The sequence below is a fragment of the Bufo bufo genome, chromosome 3, assembly GCF_905171765.1.
Source record: "Bufo bufo chromosome 3, aBufBuf1.1, whole genome shotgun sequence".
NCBI lineage: Eukaryota > Metazoa > Chordata > Amphibia > Anura > Bufonidae > Bufo > Bufo bufo.
In genome coordinates this window covers 444,607,238-444,624,675 of record NC_053391.1, presented here as the reverse complement: position 1 = coordinate 444,624,675, position 17,438 = coordinate 444,607,238, and the positions used below count along the sequence as shown (strand labels likewise).

The window sequence follows — 17,438 nt, the reverse complement described above, 5'->3', positions numbered from 1 at the left end:
GATTAAACTGGGACTCCGATCGGAACTCTCCGCTGCCACCAATGATCGGGGGATGGGGGGGGGGGAAGGAGGGGAAGAGGGGAGGCCGCACACTGGCCACCAATGATATTCAAACTGGGGAGGGAGGGGGCTCTGCCCCCTGCTGCCTGGCAGCCCCTGATCTCTTATAGGGGGCTATGATATGCACAATTAACCCCTCAGGTGCAGCACCTGAGGGGTTAATTGTGCGGCTCACAGCCCCCTGTAAGAGATCGGGTGCTGCCAGGCAGCAGGGGGCAGTCATGTACACAGTTCTCAGTATATTCTAACTAGAAGCGTCCCCATCACTATGGGAACGCCTCTGTGTTAGAATATACTGTTGGATATGAGTTAGACGGATCTTCGGATCCGTCTGTATGAAAGTAACCTACGGATGCGGATGCCAATCTTGTGTGCATCCGTGTTCTTTCACGGACCCATTGACTTGAATGGGTCTGTGAACCGTTGTCCATCAAAAAAAATAGGACAGGTCATATTTTTTTGACGGACAGGAAACACGGATCACGGATGCGGCTGCAAAACGGTGCATTTTCCGATTTTTCCAAGGACCCATTGAAAGTCAATGGGTCCGCGAAAAAAAACGGAAAACGGCACAACGGCCACAGATGCACACAACGGTCGTGTGCATGAGGCCTAAGGCTATGTTCTCACAGCAGATATTTCTGCCAGAAAAATCCAACACTGAATATTCTGCAAAAATCTAAGGCTAACCCTCTGATGATTTACTGTTGTACATTGATCAAATCTGCAAATGTATTTAGTCCCACTAAATGAACACATCAATTATTTTTTTCTGCCACGCAGCTTTATAAACCATGCTGTATGATCTGAGGTGTGGATTCCCATGCCTTGTGAGCATACTCCATGTGGTGGAAGAAACGCCAAACTCTGCATAAAAATCCCCATTGCGAGACCAAACTGCTTATTATTACAAATAACACATCACAGATTCATGTCCTTGAATGTAAAATCACATTAGTATATAGATGTTATACCTGATAACTTTCTGCACCTTGAACAACATCCTTCATGGAAGACATCAGCTGCTGCTTTTCTGCTCTTACGCGCTCTAACTCTTCTTTTATGGAGAGGACCTTAGTGGAAATCAGCATAAAACATGAGACTAGTTTAAAGGGGTCCTCCAGGCTTTTAATATCCTCAGGATAGGTCATCAATATCAGCTCGGTGGGGGTCCAACACCGGGCACCCTCGCGGATCAGCTGTACAAAAGGGAAGGAGCACGCGTGCCGTCTTCCCTTCTTTCTTCCTGCTCGCCATAGACATAGCAGCAGCGAGCAGGAAGAGAGAAGGGAGACGACACGCGTACAGCTGATCAGCGGGGGTGCCAGGTGTCGGACCCCTCCTGAGGAGAGGTCATTAATATTAAAAGCCCGGAGAACCCCTTTAAGATTATAGCAGCACATATGGCAGCATTGCATGGATTTCAAATCATGCAGACTTTCTGTTGAAGAGGGTTTACATTGAGTTGTCCAATTTCTATCAACGGTGCAACAGTATCAAGACCTTCATACTCTTCCGGGCATTAAATAAAATGATCGAGTGCAGTTACCTTCTGAAGACCGGAGATCCACATGACTATGAACAATCATGATCATGATCCTACTGTGAGACTCCTAGTTCCTATCTGACCATGTCCTGAAGCATCCTCATGCTCAGTTAGGAGCTGCGTTTCAGTAGATGAACAAATCAGACACAGCCGTGGTTTCTAGGGTAGTAGATTGTGGGGCACATGCTTGCTAAGGGGCTTTGTGCCATTGCTGTTTGCATGCTCCTCTTAAAGGGCAATATCAGACAATTTGTTATCACGCTTTGTGTACAGCGATTCTGTTCTTAGATTCTTTTTTGAATAATATTCTCAAAATTTACTACTACTACTGGGAAAATAAAAACAATAAATAAAATATCAACATCTCAACTCTTAATGTGAATGGTCCCCAGTCCAGTAGTGTCACATGGTCTTCTTTGCAGCCACAGATGCTGAAAAAAGTGGAGCACTGACCTGAAGAGGGCAGTATTCAGATTATACAAGAGTCAACAGAATGCAGCAAGTGCCTAGAAACATATCGGCTTGAGTACAAGTAACACTGAGAAGTGGAAAAAGCGTTAGGGATTAGCAAAAACTAGCAAAAACCTATAAGCATTTTAAAAGCTTTTTGCCAAAATTTGAAAAGAAAACTGACTAAATGGAGGGCGTGGTATAAAATAAATCCGCTGCCGCTCCAGCCATCCGCATAGAATTTGCTGCCATGATGACACGCTACAGCCAATCCCTGGCCTCAGAAGGGTATGGCTCCAGACCGCTGAGGTCACCCAGTAAGTAACATCCCATTATTTGTCTGTGGTTATAGCTCAGAATAATGGACTCTTTACCTCCTTTCTTTTGGCATCCAGCTCCTTCTTTCCTTTAATAGCCACTGCTTTAATCTTATTGCACTTCTCTTCTTTTTCCTTAGATTCTCGCTCTAGCTTTTCTGGTCATGAATAAAAAAAATAAATAAAAAAAGAAGTTGCTGAAATTTGTGCAAAATAATGGCAATTCCATTTAGAATATAGGTAATAAAATCCTACAGGCTAACAGGGCCAGCTTAATTAGCATTCATATCTAGGTGTAGTGCACATGATATGGTAGAAGACCTGTGACCTATTACTCTGTATCCAATTCTCTTCCATGACTTACTGCAGATAAGCGGTGTCTCACGGTTACCAATTTTTTTATTCAGAGAAGGGAAATGGAAAGACAAAAAGTGAAATAAATATTATGTCATATGAACCAAATACAGTGCAGCGTGAACCAGACAGACCCCGTCACATTGTACATATAATCCCATCTGTGAGCAGCAGGTTATATCATTCATTTAAACCCCTACACTTTCTATACTGGGTGATCCCAATTCTGTCAGCAATTGTCAGGAACTTCTTGCTAGCGGAGGAGACCACCGCTATGACATGCAGCGATCTCCTCCGCAGCATGGGGAGGAGTGATCGCTATACCATCGCTTGTCCCCATGCTGTCCACTTGTTTGCCGGCAGCAGATTGTGATTAGACACCACGATCTGTCGCCAACAATAATATTTAAACCTGTCAAAAGATTTGGACTGCCCGATGAAGGAGCGGTGGCAGTATTACACTGCCAGATCATCGCTAATAAGCGTTCACTGGCCCGACAATCGCCTGGTGTAATAGCTGGCAATCTCTATATGCAGTCATACAGGGAAGGCTGTCTATCACCGAGTAGGACCACCCACTGGACTCCTAAGCATTGAAAGAGCATGGGTTTACATGAATGAAATGCAAGTTAGGCTACTTTCACACTAGCGTTCGGGGCTCCGCTCGTGCGCTCCGTTTGAAGGGGCTCACGAGCGGCCCCGAACGCATCCGTCTGGCCCCAATGCATTCTCAGTAGAGGCGGATCCGCTGAGAATGCATCAGCCTGCCAGCGCTTAGCCTCCGCTCCGCTCAGTGAGCGGACACCTGAACGCTGCTTGCAGCGTTCGGGTGTCCGCCTGGCCGTGCGAAGGCGAACGGATCCGTCCAGACTTATAATGGAAGTCAATGGGGACGGATCCGTTTGAAGATGACACCATATGGCTCAATCTTCAAACGGATCCGTCCCCCATTGACTTTCAATGTAAAGTCTGAACGGATCCGCTCAGGCTACTTTCAGACTTAGAAATTTTTCTAAGTAATAATGCAGACGGATCCGTTCTGAACGGATGCAAACGTCTGCATTATCGGAGCGGATACGTCTGATGAAACATCAGACGGACCCGCTCCGAACGCTAGTGTGAAAGTAGCCTTATAGTGAATCCTTTACCACAAAATTATAATTCGATCTGTTCAGCTCCTGCTGCTCTATAATATGCTGTCTGCAGATCAGAAATCACTGTTCAATGCGACAACGTCCCTTTAAATTCCTCCAAAGTGAAGTAAAAAAAACTGTATTCACGTATCCATTATCGCTGCAGCAAATCTTATACCGTCATAAGCATGCTACATAGGTTACAGTTGTCCATTCACTTCAAAGGCAGAACACTAAAAGCTTGAGCCTCACAACAGCGGAAGAGGGCGGCCATGCAGTGATAAGGATTATGTACGGTTTTATGGAGGGTGTCTGCTTCTAGCTTTGTATGTGATGTTCAGAATTCCAGAACATCTGATCATCTGTCATTTATGTTTTTTTTTTTTTACAGTAACATTTGGTTAGAGTGTATAATAGATAAAACGCAAGTTGTATATAAAAGCTATATACAGTGGGCAGATATACTAAGAATTGCATTGCAAAACAGTCTCAGTGTAAAGTCTGGCGGTGCAAAATGTGCCAAATGTATTAAAAGGCTGAGGCCAAGAGGTGGAGTAGATTTAAACTATACACCAGTTATAGTAAGGCCTCATGCACACGACTAAGCATTTTGCGGTCTGCATTACACTGCGGACTCATTGACCTCAATGGGTTAGCGGTGCGCATTTTTCAGACAAGGACAGGTTATATCACTTGCGGAACAGACATACACATGTTCTTTTAAAAAAGGATAGAACATGCTTCTTGTATACAAAGTGCAGACTGCAAATCCACTGGATCCATAAAAAAAATGCAGACAGCTTCCGTATTTTGTGCCCCGCAAAATGCTTACGGTCATGTGCATCAGGCCTTAGGCCTCTTGCACATGACCGTATGGCTTTTTAAGTATTTTGCGGTCCGCAAAAAACAGATGATGTCCGTGTGCATTAAGTTTTTTGAGGAACGGAACAGCTGGCCCCTGATAGAACAGTCCTATCCTTGTCCGTTATGCGGACAATAATAAGACATGTTCTATCTTTGAACGGAACGGAAATACGGAAACAGAAGGCATACGGAGTAACTTCTGTTTTTTTTGGAGGATCCATTGAAATGAATGGTTCCGTATATGAAACGCAAGAAACCTTAACGTGACAGTGTGCGGGTGGCCACTCCCTCCCAATAAAATGGTGTGCACCATAATTTGTGTGATTTCTAATTTTATCATATCAGAGTGAGGGCTTAGTCCATATATAATGTTTGCATTTATTGCGTTAGTGCATTATTTTCCGTGATTTAAGCCACTATTGGCGTAAAATCGGTGATGAATGCACCCCAGAATGTTAACACTAAGAACAGACACTTTAAGGCTACTTTCACACGAGCGTTCGGAGCGGATCCGTCTGATGTTTCATCAGACGGATCCGCTCCTATAATGCAGACGTTTGCATCCGTTCAGAACGGATCCGTCTGCATTGTTACTTAGAAAATTTTTAAGTCAGAAAGTAGCCTGAGCGGATCCGTTCAGACTTTACATTGAAAGTCAATGGGGAACGGATCCGCTTGAAGATTGAGCCATATGGTGTCATCTTCAAGCGGATCCGTCCCCATTGACTTCCATTATAAGTCTGGACGGATCCGCTCGCCTCCGCACGGCCAGGCGGGCACCCGAACGCTGCAAGCAGCGTTCAGGTGTCCGCTCACTGAGCGGAGCGGAGGCTAAGCGCTGGCAGGCGGATGCATTCTCAGTGGATCCGCCTCCACTGAGAATGCATTGGGGCCAGACGGATGCGTTCGGGGCCGCTCGTGAGCCCCTTCAAACGGGGGCTCGTGTGAAAGTAGCCTAACACTTGTAAATTAGCAGTAAGAATAACTCGATTAAATATCCACACGTGTATTTCTGTACCTATTTTATTTTGAAGATCTTCTATAAGAGATTTCTGTTGAAGATCCAAAGATTTTGAAAGCAAATCCTAAAAATGAGAACATAAAGAATAACTGTTTTTAAGAGGTTGAGACAGGTGTTCTAGTGAATGTGAATGGAAATGCTCTGCATTCAATGCAAAAACCTGGAGACCCATTAACACAGTAAACATTACATCTCAAGCGTTTAATATGCATTACGCATTCACATTCCAGTAAGTGCCAAACAAATGTATAATAACTGGCGGTGCACAGGTGATTAAACTGTACGAGCACCAAAATCCAAACGTAAGAGAACAGTTTGTATTCAGCATCAAAAAATCCATTTCTGAGACCAGCTTAAAGGGGTTATCCCATCATAATGATCACTGTTAAATCTGTTAATGATTTGACAGTGATCATTTTTGTAAATATACTTTATTAACAAATTCCCACCGATTAGGAGAAAATTCATCCCCACTTACCTTATTGTTGTGACTCGGTCTCCCCTGGTTACGACCACCGCTCTTCCGCAAGATCCCGATGGTCGCGCTTGCCCAGAAGACTTCTTCTTTTCTCCCGGCCGGGCCACTCGCTGTCCTGAACGCGCACGCTGCCGCGCATGCGCGACGGTGACTTCTTCCCGGCCAGAATAGTACAGAGCTGCGAACGCGCACGCCGGCTCTGTACTATACTGGCCAGAAATAAGTCACATTGCGCATGCGCGGCAGCGTGCGCGTTCAGTCCAGCGCGCGGCCCGGCCGGGAGAAGACTTCAATCAAGATGAAGCCCGCCCCCAGCCAGAATCCAGGAAGTGAACGCGCGGTGGCAGCAGGTAAGTATGAAACTGCTAAGTGGGATAACCCCTTTAAGCCAAAGGTTTCTTCATTTTGGCGTTTTCATTTTTCTTCCCGGAGCCATAACTTTTTTATTTTTCAGTTCACATAGTCATATGAGGGCTTGTTTTTTGTGGGACAAGTTGCACTTTCTAAAGCCACTGTTTAATATGGCATACAGTCTAGTGGGTGGCGGAACTGGGGGGAAAAAAAAATGAAAATCAACTCAATTCCACCACAGTTTTACAGGTTTTGTCCCTATGGTGTTCCCTATGTGGCAAAACTGACCTGTGCCCTTCATTCTCTGGGTCAGTACGATTACAAAGATACCCCACACATGTGTAGTTTTTTTTTTGTGTTTCAATACAAAAAAAAAAATATTTGAAAATTTTTATTTTTTTACCTTGTCATTTTCTGACCCCATAACTTTATAGTTACTTATGGGGGAGGGGGGGGATTCTGTGGGTGACGCACGCTTATGGGGGGGGGGGGATTCTGTGGGTGACGCACGCTTATGGGGGGGGGGGGGGATTCTGTGGGTGGCGCACGCTTATGGGGGGGATCTGTGGGTGGCGCACGCTTATGGGGGGGATCTGTGGGTGGCGCACGCTTATGGGGGGGATCTGTGGGTGACGCACGCTTATGGGGGGGATCTGTGGGTGGCGCACGCTTATGGGGGGGATCTGTGGGTGGCGCACGCTTATGGGGGGGATCTGTGGGTGGCGCACGCTTATGGGGGGGATCTGTGGGTGGCGCACGCTTATGGGGGGGATCTGTGGGTGGCGCACGCTTATGGGGGGGATCTGTGGGTGACGCACGCTTATGGGGGGGATCTGTGGGTGACGCACGCTTATGGGGGGGATCTGTGGGTGACGCACGCTTATGGGGGGGATCTGTGGGTGACGCACGCTTATGGGGGGGATCTGTGGGTGACGCACGCTTATGGGGGATCTGTGGGTGACGCACGCTTATGGGGGATCTGTGGGTGACGCACGCTTATGGGGGATCTGTGGGTGACGCACGCTTATGGGGGATCTGTGGGTGACGCACGCTTATGGGGGATCTGTGGGTGACGCACGCTTATGGGGGATCTGTGGGTGACGCACGCTTATGGGGGATCTGTGGGTGACGCACACTTATGGGGGTGACGCACACTTATGGGGGATCTGTGGGTGACGCACACTTATGGGGGATCTGGGGGTGACGCACACTTATGGGGGATCTGGGGGTGACGCACACTTATGGGGGATCTGGGGGTGACGCACACTTATGGGGGATCTGTGGGTGACGCACACTTATGGGGGATCTGTGGGTGACGCACACTTATGGGGGATCTGTGGGTGACGCACACTTATGGGGGATCTGTGGGTGACGCACACTTATGGGGGATCTGTGGGTGACGCACACTTATGGGGGATCTGTGGGTGACGCACACTTATGGGGGATCTGTGGGTGACGCACACTTATGGGGGATCTGTGGGTGACGCACACTTATGGGGGATCTGTGGGTGACGCACACTTATGGGGGATCTGTGGGTGACGCACACTTATGGGGGATCTGTGGGTGACGCACACTTATGGGGGATCTGTGGGTGACGCACACTTATGGGGGATCTGTGGGTGACGCACACTTATGGGGGATCTGTGGGTGACGCACACTTATGGGGGATCTGTGGGTGACGCACACTTATGGGGGATCTGTGGGTGACGCACACTTATGGGGGATCTGTGGGTGACGCACACTTATGGGGGATCTGTGGGTGACGCACACTTATGGGGGATCTGTGGGTGACGCACACTTATGGGGGATCTGTGGGTGACGCACACTTATGGGGGATCTGTGGGTGACGCACACTTATGGGGGATCTGTGGGTGACGCACACTTATGGGGGATCTGTGGGTGACGCACACTTATGGGGGATCTGTGGGTGACGCACACTTATGGGGGATCTGTGGGTGACGCACACTTATGGGGGATCTGTGGGTGACGCACACTTATGGGGGATCTGTGGGTGACGCACACTTATGGGGGATCTGTGGGTGACGCACACTTATGGGGGATCTGTGGGTGACGCACACTTATGGGGGATCTGTGGGTGACGCACACTTATGGGGGATCTGTGGGTGACGCACACTTATGGGGGATCTGTGGGTGACGCACACTTATGGGGGATCTGTGGGTGACGCACACTTATGGGGGATCTGTGGGTGACGCACACTTATGGGGGATCTGTGGGTGACGCACACTTATGGGGGATCTGTGGGTGACGCACACTTATGGGGGATCTGTGGGTGACGCACACTTATGGGGGATCTGTGGGTGACGCACACTTATGGGGGATCTGTGGGTGACGCACACTTATGGGGGATCTGTGGGTGACGCACACTTATGGGGGATCTGTGGGTGACGCACACTTATGGGGGATCTGTGGGTGACGCACACTTATGGGGGATCTGTGGGTGACGCACACTTATGGGGGATCTGTGGGTGACGCACACTTATGGGGGATCTGTGGGTGACGCACACTTATGGGGGATCTGTGGGTGACGCACACTTATGGGGGATCTGTGGGTGACGCACACTTATGGGGGATCTGTGGGTGACGCACACTTATGGGGGATCTGTGGGTGACGCACACTTATGGGGGATCTGTGGGTGACGCACACTTATGGGGGATCTGTGGGTGACGCACACTTATGGGGGATCTGTGGGTGACGCACACTTATGGGGGATCTGTGGGTGACGCACACTTATGGGGGATCTGTGGGTGACGCACACTTATGGGGGATCTGTGGGTGACGCACACTTATGGGGGATCTGTGGGTGACGCACACTTATGGGGGATCTGTGGGTAGCTCTTATTGGGGTCTCTGGATGGCACTGTTATGGTGATCTGTGTATGACAGATATGGGGGGGGGATCTGTGGATGACACATATATAGCATCTTATGCTATGTGTCATCCACAGATCCCCTCCATAAGTGTCCCTGTAGTGAATGACCCTCAATACAGGGGGTGGGGGCCGGCATCTGCTTTTATAATGACAGCGGGGCCCGTGCAGTGACTGTATTCTACTACACGGGCCCCGCTCACTGTATAATCGTATGTCTAATAGTTAATTGTAATTGTATGTAATCACATAAAGAGCGCTGTGTATTACCGGTACTTACAACTACAAGCGCTCGCTGCTCGGTAGGTAGCAGAGAGGAGGGAGGAGGCAGGCCGGAAGGACAGGTGCTGTCAGCGTGAGTCATAAGTCATGTGCCCACGCCGCCTGCTTCATTCATAAAGTGGGCGGCACAGGCTTATGACGTATGACTCACGCTGCCAGCGTCCGTCCTCCCGGCCTGCCTCCTCCCTCCTCTCTGCTACCTATCTAGCGGCGAGCGCTTGTAGTTGTAAGTACCGGTAATACACAGCGCTCCTTATGCGATTACATACAATTACAATTAACTATTAGACATAGGATTATACAGTGAGCGGGGCCCGTGTAGTAGAATACAGTCACTGCACGGGCCCCGCTGTCATTATAAATGCAGATGCCGGCCCCCAGTCCCGCCTCCCTCACAGCTGATACACCCGCCGCACGGCATCGCGGCGGGTGTATCATTGAAAACTCAGCAAAATCAGCAGCATTCACCGTATAAGACGCACTGCTATTTTCCCCCCACTTTTGGGGGGAAAAAGTGCATCTTATACGGCGAAAAATACGGTATATGAGATTTGCTGCCATTAGCAGCTAAAGCAAAACGTAGCCCAAAAAAAAAATCTTCCTATGAAACTGGTCCTAGTGACAGTGATGTGATGCGAATAAATCTCTGTACTGCGCTGCAAAATATGTTGGCACTATATAAGCTACAGAAAATATAAATAAATTGCGGAAGTAGGTTTAAAATGTCACAAAGCCCTATGTGTCAAATATTTTCTGATGCCGATTTTGCTGCAGGTCTGCAAAGAATAAAATTTAAAAAAATCTTAGTGAATAAAAATGAAAAGCAATGGCTTTCCTGCAAAACGAGCCTACTGTAGATCAGAAAATCTTCCATGCTCATATTTCAGTTTTTTTCCCTCTACATGTGAATCTGTGTTGGAAAACTACATCCACATGCATTGTATTGTAAATAGCTGAGGATCTTTGGTGAAGAACATGCTTCACAAATCTGCATCAACTGCACCAGTCTGAACATGGCCTAATTATGAATGGCTGTTTTTCTTCCCTTAAAATAGTAAAAAATGAAGTAGCCAGTCTTGCCTGGTCACTACCTTGCAGCTGTTACTCAGGCTAAGAAAAATAACAATAATCGTAGTCATGTAGATACTGCACGAGCATATGCAGATAATAGCAGACGCGTTCAGAAAGTCTTGAGCACATCATAGTAGCAAACAAAGCCACAGGATGATCAATCTGCAGTAAGCCAAAAAACAACCTCAAATTTCATATGTAGTATAGAAGGTATTAGAATACATGGAGAAGTAACCTGGTATGCCTTACCTCACTGTTAGTCACTTCTTGTGTAAGGGTACTGTCTCTATTTTCTACCTTTAAATCCTCTTGTTCACTAGATTGTACATTAGTAGAGGTCTCCTTCTGTACAGAATTCAGATCAAAGGTTAAACTTTCTATACGAGATAACAAGTCTTGATTATCCAATTTAGATTTTTCAAGCGCATGTTTCATCTCCAGCAGATCTTTTTGGAGCGCTTCTTTATCTCTAAGCGTTTCCTCCAGTTCCTCTTTCAATAGTACCTTTTCTTTAGAGTAGTCACTTAGCAAGTCTCTTAGTTCTGAGCACTGCATTTCATACTCCTCATGGAGCCTCTCGAGCTGAACAGAGGTCTCCGCTTTCTGCGACAGTATATCTTCCTTTTCTTCCTTTAGTTGGAGAACAGCTTTGTTAATCTCTTCAAGAAGTGAAATAATATCTTGATCTGGACACTCAATGGTCAGTATGTCCTGAAGAACACAAAGCTGTTGTCGAAAGGTTTCTATATGCTGCTCTTTACTCATAAGAAGTCTAGTTACTTCATCCTTCTCCTCTGTTATCAGTTCTACTTTCTTTCTCAAGTCACTGAGCTCCTCTGCAGAAGCGTTACAATGACTGTGGTCAGAAATAATTCTATCAAAGTCTTTAGAAAGAACATCCTTCTCTTCGCGGATTTGGAACACTTCATCTTGCCACCTTCTGGAGTCAGTCTCTAGCTTTTGTTTGTCGAGAAGCAAGGTATCTACTTGCTGCTGGAGATTTTTAATCTCCTCTAAACTCTGCCCAGTAATGCTCAGTTTCTGTGTCAACTCCTGAACCGTTTGCTCAAACTTTGCAATGAGTTCGAGATGACTTTCTGCTTCCTGTTGAAACTCCAAAGCCTTTGCCTGCTCACTCTTGAATGTTTCCTGAAGTTCAAGAAGTTCTTTACTTGCATGCTGCATTTTAGAAGATAGCTCAGAGTTTTGCTTTGTTGCCGTCTCCATTTTCAGTTGTAGATCTTTTAACAATTCTTCCTTTTCCTGTAAAGTAGCTGTGACCTCTTCATTTTTTTGTTGCCACCACGTAATCTGGAGGTGAGGATCTTCACAGTCACTTTGATGGGATGACACAGATTCCTGGAGATCCTTTGTCAGTTCCTCATTGGTTTTCTTCAGTTGTGCATTAAGGATTGCCTGGCTCTCGACCTTTTGCTGCAGTGACTCCACAGTGACTTGCTCACTCTTGTACATTTGTTGCAGTTTCTGGATCTCTTCTTGGAGACCAGAAACCTCAGCATTTTGCTTGGAATCTTCATTGACCTTATGCTGGAGCTCTTTTATAAACTCCTCTTTCTGATGCAGAGATGCTATATATTCTTCATTATTCTGTTGCAACTTGGTGATCTTAAGTTGGAGTTCTTCGTATTCACTTTCCTTTGATGACAACATATCAACTTGACTCCTTAGCTGATTCACAGTTTCAAGAAGGTCATTTTTGTCCTTATAAGCAGCTCTCAACTTCTGTTGAAGTTCATGGACATCTGTGGCTTGCTGATGCTGCATAGTTTTAAACTCTCGGCTGATCTTACCAGCAGAATCCTGGAGTTCTGCCTGGAGGCTGACAAATGTCTCCCTTAAGTTCTCATAGCTGCTCACAGCTTCATCTTTTTCTTGATAAAGTTTTTCACACTGCTGTTTTAAAATCTGTATTTCATGGACAAAAGACAATTTTTCATCTTCAAACCGGGATGTTATTGCTTGTGTGAGCTCATGCATTTCTTTCTTGTGCTGATCTCTAATGCTTTGACTATCTGTGGCCTTTTGCTGGGCCAGTTGTTTATATTGGATTTTTGTAGACTCAAGCTCTGTCTTCAATTTCTCTATTAGACTATGATATTCCTCTATAGCAAGCTGAAGTTCATTTATCTTAAATTCTAATTCCTCTCGTTCATGGAAATACTCACTTTTTAAGTGCTCTACTTTCCTTTCCATGCCAATCTTTAAATTGGTTGTGTAGGTAAGTTCATCTCTTAAGAGACTTACTTGCGACTCCAATTCTTTGATAATACATTTTAACTGCTGGACTTCATCTTCACTTTGAGATGTGACATTTTGCTTACCAGATATATCACTCTCCTCTTGCCATTTTTTCTCTTTGTCGAGATATTGATTAGTTATATCTTGAAATGTACTTTTCTCTTTCTCATACTCATTGGTGGAAGTTTCAAGATCGTGCATTAGGTTTGATACTTCTTCTTTGTGAAGAACTTGTAACTCCAGGATCTTTGCATGAAGATCTTGGATTTCACAAAAGTACCGTTCTGAAGCTGCTTGAGTATCTTTGAGTTTGATCATTTCATGATTCTTCTCTTCTGTAACAGAATCCAAGTGTTTTTGCAAATTAGAAATCCTTTCCTCATAGTCTTGACTCATATGTTGAAGCTCTTGCTCCAGTTTTCTTATATGAGCATCTTGGTCTTCTTGTTGAAGCAGTTTTTCAGTAAACTCTTTCTGTTTCATAAGTGAATCTTGTAGTTCTTTCTTTACAGTGTCCACATCTTCTTTGTGATTGTTTTGGGACTGTGAAAGGTCTCTCTTTAATATGGCTATTTCTTCTAATAGATTATTGTTTGACTGCTCCAGGTGTTGCTGAACTTCACTAGCTTTCTTGGTAGCAGCCTATAAAACACAAATGCTAATATGGTTAATATATCATAGCATTATAATATTATTTTTTATTTTGCTTAAAAAAGGCTATTAGCATACATACTAAGAACATTATCAGAGATATTACAGAACATCCAATAGATAGTCAAAATTAAATCTGTTGCATGGTGATCCTCCTAAATAGGGAAAACAGGAGCTGGATGCTTGTATTTTTCATATCACACTGCAGGCAGTACTAGGGGCCTTCAGTAGGCCCCCGGCTGCCACATTAAAAGGGGTTGTCCGGGTCCAGAGCTGAACCCGGACATACCCTTATTTTCACCCAGGCCGCCCCCCTGAGGCTAGCATCGGAGCATCTCATGCCGTTTTACTGGCTAGGGCAGCGGCAAATCCCACCCATCAGTGCCGGTGACGTCACCGGGCTTCCTGGCAACCCCATGGGGAACCCCAGTATGTCCCCGGATCGCCAAAAATATGCCTTTGCCCTACGCGATATGCACAGGGAAAAGGAGAGCATCGGAGCATGAACTGCTCCGATGCTCCTGTCAGGGGGGCTGCCGGGGTGAAAATGGAGGCATGTCCGGGTTCAGCTCTGAACCCGGACAACCCCTTTAAGGCATTGGCACCCCGCAATCTCATTTGTGACAGCGCCAATGCCTGAGAGAGCCCTCTCCCTCTAAACCACTTAGATGCTGTTGTCGCTATTGAATGCAGCATCTAAGGGGTTAATCAGCGCAGATCGGCGGCTTCTACCAGTCCGGGCTGTTAGAGCGTGAGCCCAGCTGTCATGAGAGATTCAGGCTCCTGCTCTCTGCTGCACGGGAGACCCATGCAGTGGTAAGATTAGGCTGCTGTAAAAAGGCAGCGGCCTAGCCTAAGGCGCCTTAGTGACCCCTGTAAAAAGGCGTATTAGCAGTCACTAAAGGGTAATAGGACATAATAAATAAAGGGATTGTCCTACAGGGAAAACCCCTTAAAGCAAAAACCTTTACGATTCCGTAAAAAAAGCACGATTACCTCATTTTCTTCTTTCGTTTTAGTTAATTCTTTCTTCAAAGAAACCAACTGTTGATGGGTCTCTGCTTTTTCCAGAAGAACAGCATCCAGTCTATCAGTAAGAGCCTAAGAAGCAAAATACCATTAGGCTATATACAGTACCTTGTCCTTGCATGGGTATGCTTTTTCAAGATTCAAGCATTTAAAAATGCATTCATGGTAAGAATTTCTATTCAAATGAATAGTGTAAAAATCTCTAAATCTTGAGACTCAGCACACAGAGTTCAGAAAGTACAGTTCTACAACCATTAATCAGTGTTACCACTGATTACTAATTACTAATACTACCTGGTTTGGAGGAGTTGCCTCTATCAAGCAATGTAAAAGTATATAACCAGCACCAAGAATTTGGGGCTATGTGCTAGAGTGGCCTGTATATTTAAAAAAAAAAAAATGGATGTTACCTAATGCTTAAAGGGGTTCTAGGGAATATAAAATGGCCGCCAGAAACTGTCCTAGCAGAACTGGTTGCCTCCACTTGCAGAGCTGCCAAGGGGCTGAGGCCTCACTACACTGCTCTATAATAGATTGTAATAATGTGATCCTGCCAATGACACGCTATAAACGATCTGTCAGCACTACCGTGGCTGGAGCATTATATATACGGGGGCACTATGTGGGAGCCATTATATATACTGAGGCACTATGCGGGGGAAATTATCTATACTGGAGTGCTATAGGGGGCTTTATGTATAGGGGTTGGGTTAAAAAAAAAAAAAAAAAAAAAAAGTGAACTACATCTGTTTTCAATGGCTTATAAAAATGGACGCAAAACAGCAGTTAAAAATTGACAGACGGACAGAAAATGGATGCACACACAGATGCAAAATGGCTATGAAAAACAGGCAGTGTGTCTGTATTTAACCCTTTAAGGACCCTGAGATTTTGCTTTTTTGCGTTTTCATTTTTCACTCCCACCCTTCCCATAGTCCTGACTTTTTTTTTTTTCCATTCAGATAGCCTTATGAGGGCTTATTTTTTGCGGGACAAGTTGTACTTTATAATGGCACTATTTACGGTTACATACCATGTAGTAGGAAGCGGAAAAAAAATTCCAACGGGTAGAATTGGGAAAAAAAAAACACTATTCTGATAAAATTTTTAATTTTTTTTACACTGTACACTATGCGGTAAAATTGACCTGTTATCTCCATTTTCCAGATCAATACGGTTACAATGATACCACATTTGTATAATTTTTCTTGCGTTTTAATACTGACCTTTTTTTTTTTTTTTAAGTCTTTGAGGAAAAAAAAAATTAACTTTTTATAACCATATTCTGACCCCTATAACTTTTTTGTAGTTATGTGTACGGGGCTGTGTGGGGGCTCATTTTTTGCGGGGCGATCTGTACTTTTCAGTGATACGAATTTGAAATGTGTGCGACTTTTTGATCACTTTTTATTAAAAAATTATTGGGTAATTGAAGTGACAAAAAATGGCAAATTGGCTGTTTTGATTTTTTTTTCCGTTACGCTGTTTGCCATTAATATTGTTATATTTTAATTGTATGGGCATTTTTGCACACGGAGATACCCATGATGTTTATTTTTTTTATTGGTTAAGTATTTTTATTTGAAGGAAAAGGGGGGTGATTTGAACTTTCATATTTTTTAATATTTGTAAAAACTTTTTTTTGTTACTTTTTTTAAGTCACCTTGGGTGACAATAACTGGCAATCATTAGATTGCCCATTGTGTTCATTGATGGCTATATAGCCATCATTGAACACTTCATTTGCAATATAACAATGCTGCCACCTAGTGGCCTGTATTGGTATATTCCTGAAATAGACTCGGAAGCCTGCTTGAGGCTTTGAGCTATTTCAGCAATGTAACAGGTTCCACGATCTCAGCCGAGGAACGCTGTTACCGGAGCAGAAGCGCATGGCTTCCGCTTCCGGACTGCTTAAATGTCGTGGTCACATCTGAAGGAGAAAATGTATGCGATCAGCCTTATAGCTGATCGCATACATGTGCCGCAGGTCTCTGCTATTTAAAATAGCAGAAACCCGGTGGCTATGGCGCCCGCTGCACGTGTGAGCGGGTGCCATGTTTAAAGACCAGAGGTCCTCAAGGGGTAATGGCCATTTTATTTCACTGTCGTGTTAATGTACTCTAAACTGGTAAGGTTTCTGTCTCACATAGAGCAGGTCCTGGGTTCAAGACCTGGCAGACAAGTTGAAAAAAAAATGTTTTTAAATATACAGGGGTGTCCATTCCATGCATTGGGGACCGCAATTTCCTGTCCCCAATGCACAGGCAACATCTGTGCGACTGCCGCAGACGGATCCAGACCCATTCAACTTGAATGGGTTCGTGATCCGTCCGCAGCACAAAAATGTAGCACTAGTTCAATTTTTTTTTGTGGTGCTTCCGTGGGGTTCCATGCCTCCATTCCACACTGCACCTTCCGGATTGCGGACCCATTAAAGTGAATAGGTCCGCATCTGTGATTCAGTGTTTACACGGCCGGTGTTTGCGGGCCGCAATACGGGCACGGCTGTGTGCATGAGGCCTTAGAATACAGAAGGACCATCCTTATCTAAATTGGGGGGGGGGGGGGGGGGAGTAAGTTTTATTTAAAAAATACAAAAATTCTAAACTCAAAATATGATCAAACAATTGGTTTAAAATAACATGTTGTGTTAAGGCACACCCTCAAAACCACACCCC

The 17,438-nt window shown here is 45.2% G+C and overlaps 1 protein-coding gene across 3 annotated transcripts in view; it reads right to left on the bottom strand.

The window, feature by feature from the left end:
• GCC2 (GRIP and coiled-coil domain containing 2) overlaps positions 1 to 17,438 on the bottom strand; it is an 82,287-nt gene that overhangs the window by 48,039 nt on the left and 16,810 nt on the right. For all 3 annotated transcript variants that reach the window (XM_040425060.1, XM_040425059.1, XM_040425062.1), the window contains exons 5-9: positions 14,725 to 14,829; positions 11,068 to 13,719; positions 5,743 to 5,809; positions 2,431 to 2,531; positions 1,035 to 1,133 (exon numbers count right to left, since the gene is read on the bottom strand). In XM_040425060.1, coding sequence (XP_040280994.1) covers positions 1,035 to 1,133; positions 2,431 to 2,531; positions 5,743 to 5,809; positions 11,068 to 13,719; positions 14,725 to 14,829 — 3,024 coding nt within the window. The remainder of the gene's footprint in view (positions 1 to 1,034; positions 1,134 to 2,430; positions 2,532 to 5,742; positions 5,810 to 11,067; positions 13,720 to 14,724; positions 14,830 to 17,438) is intronic.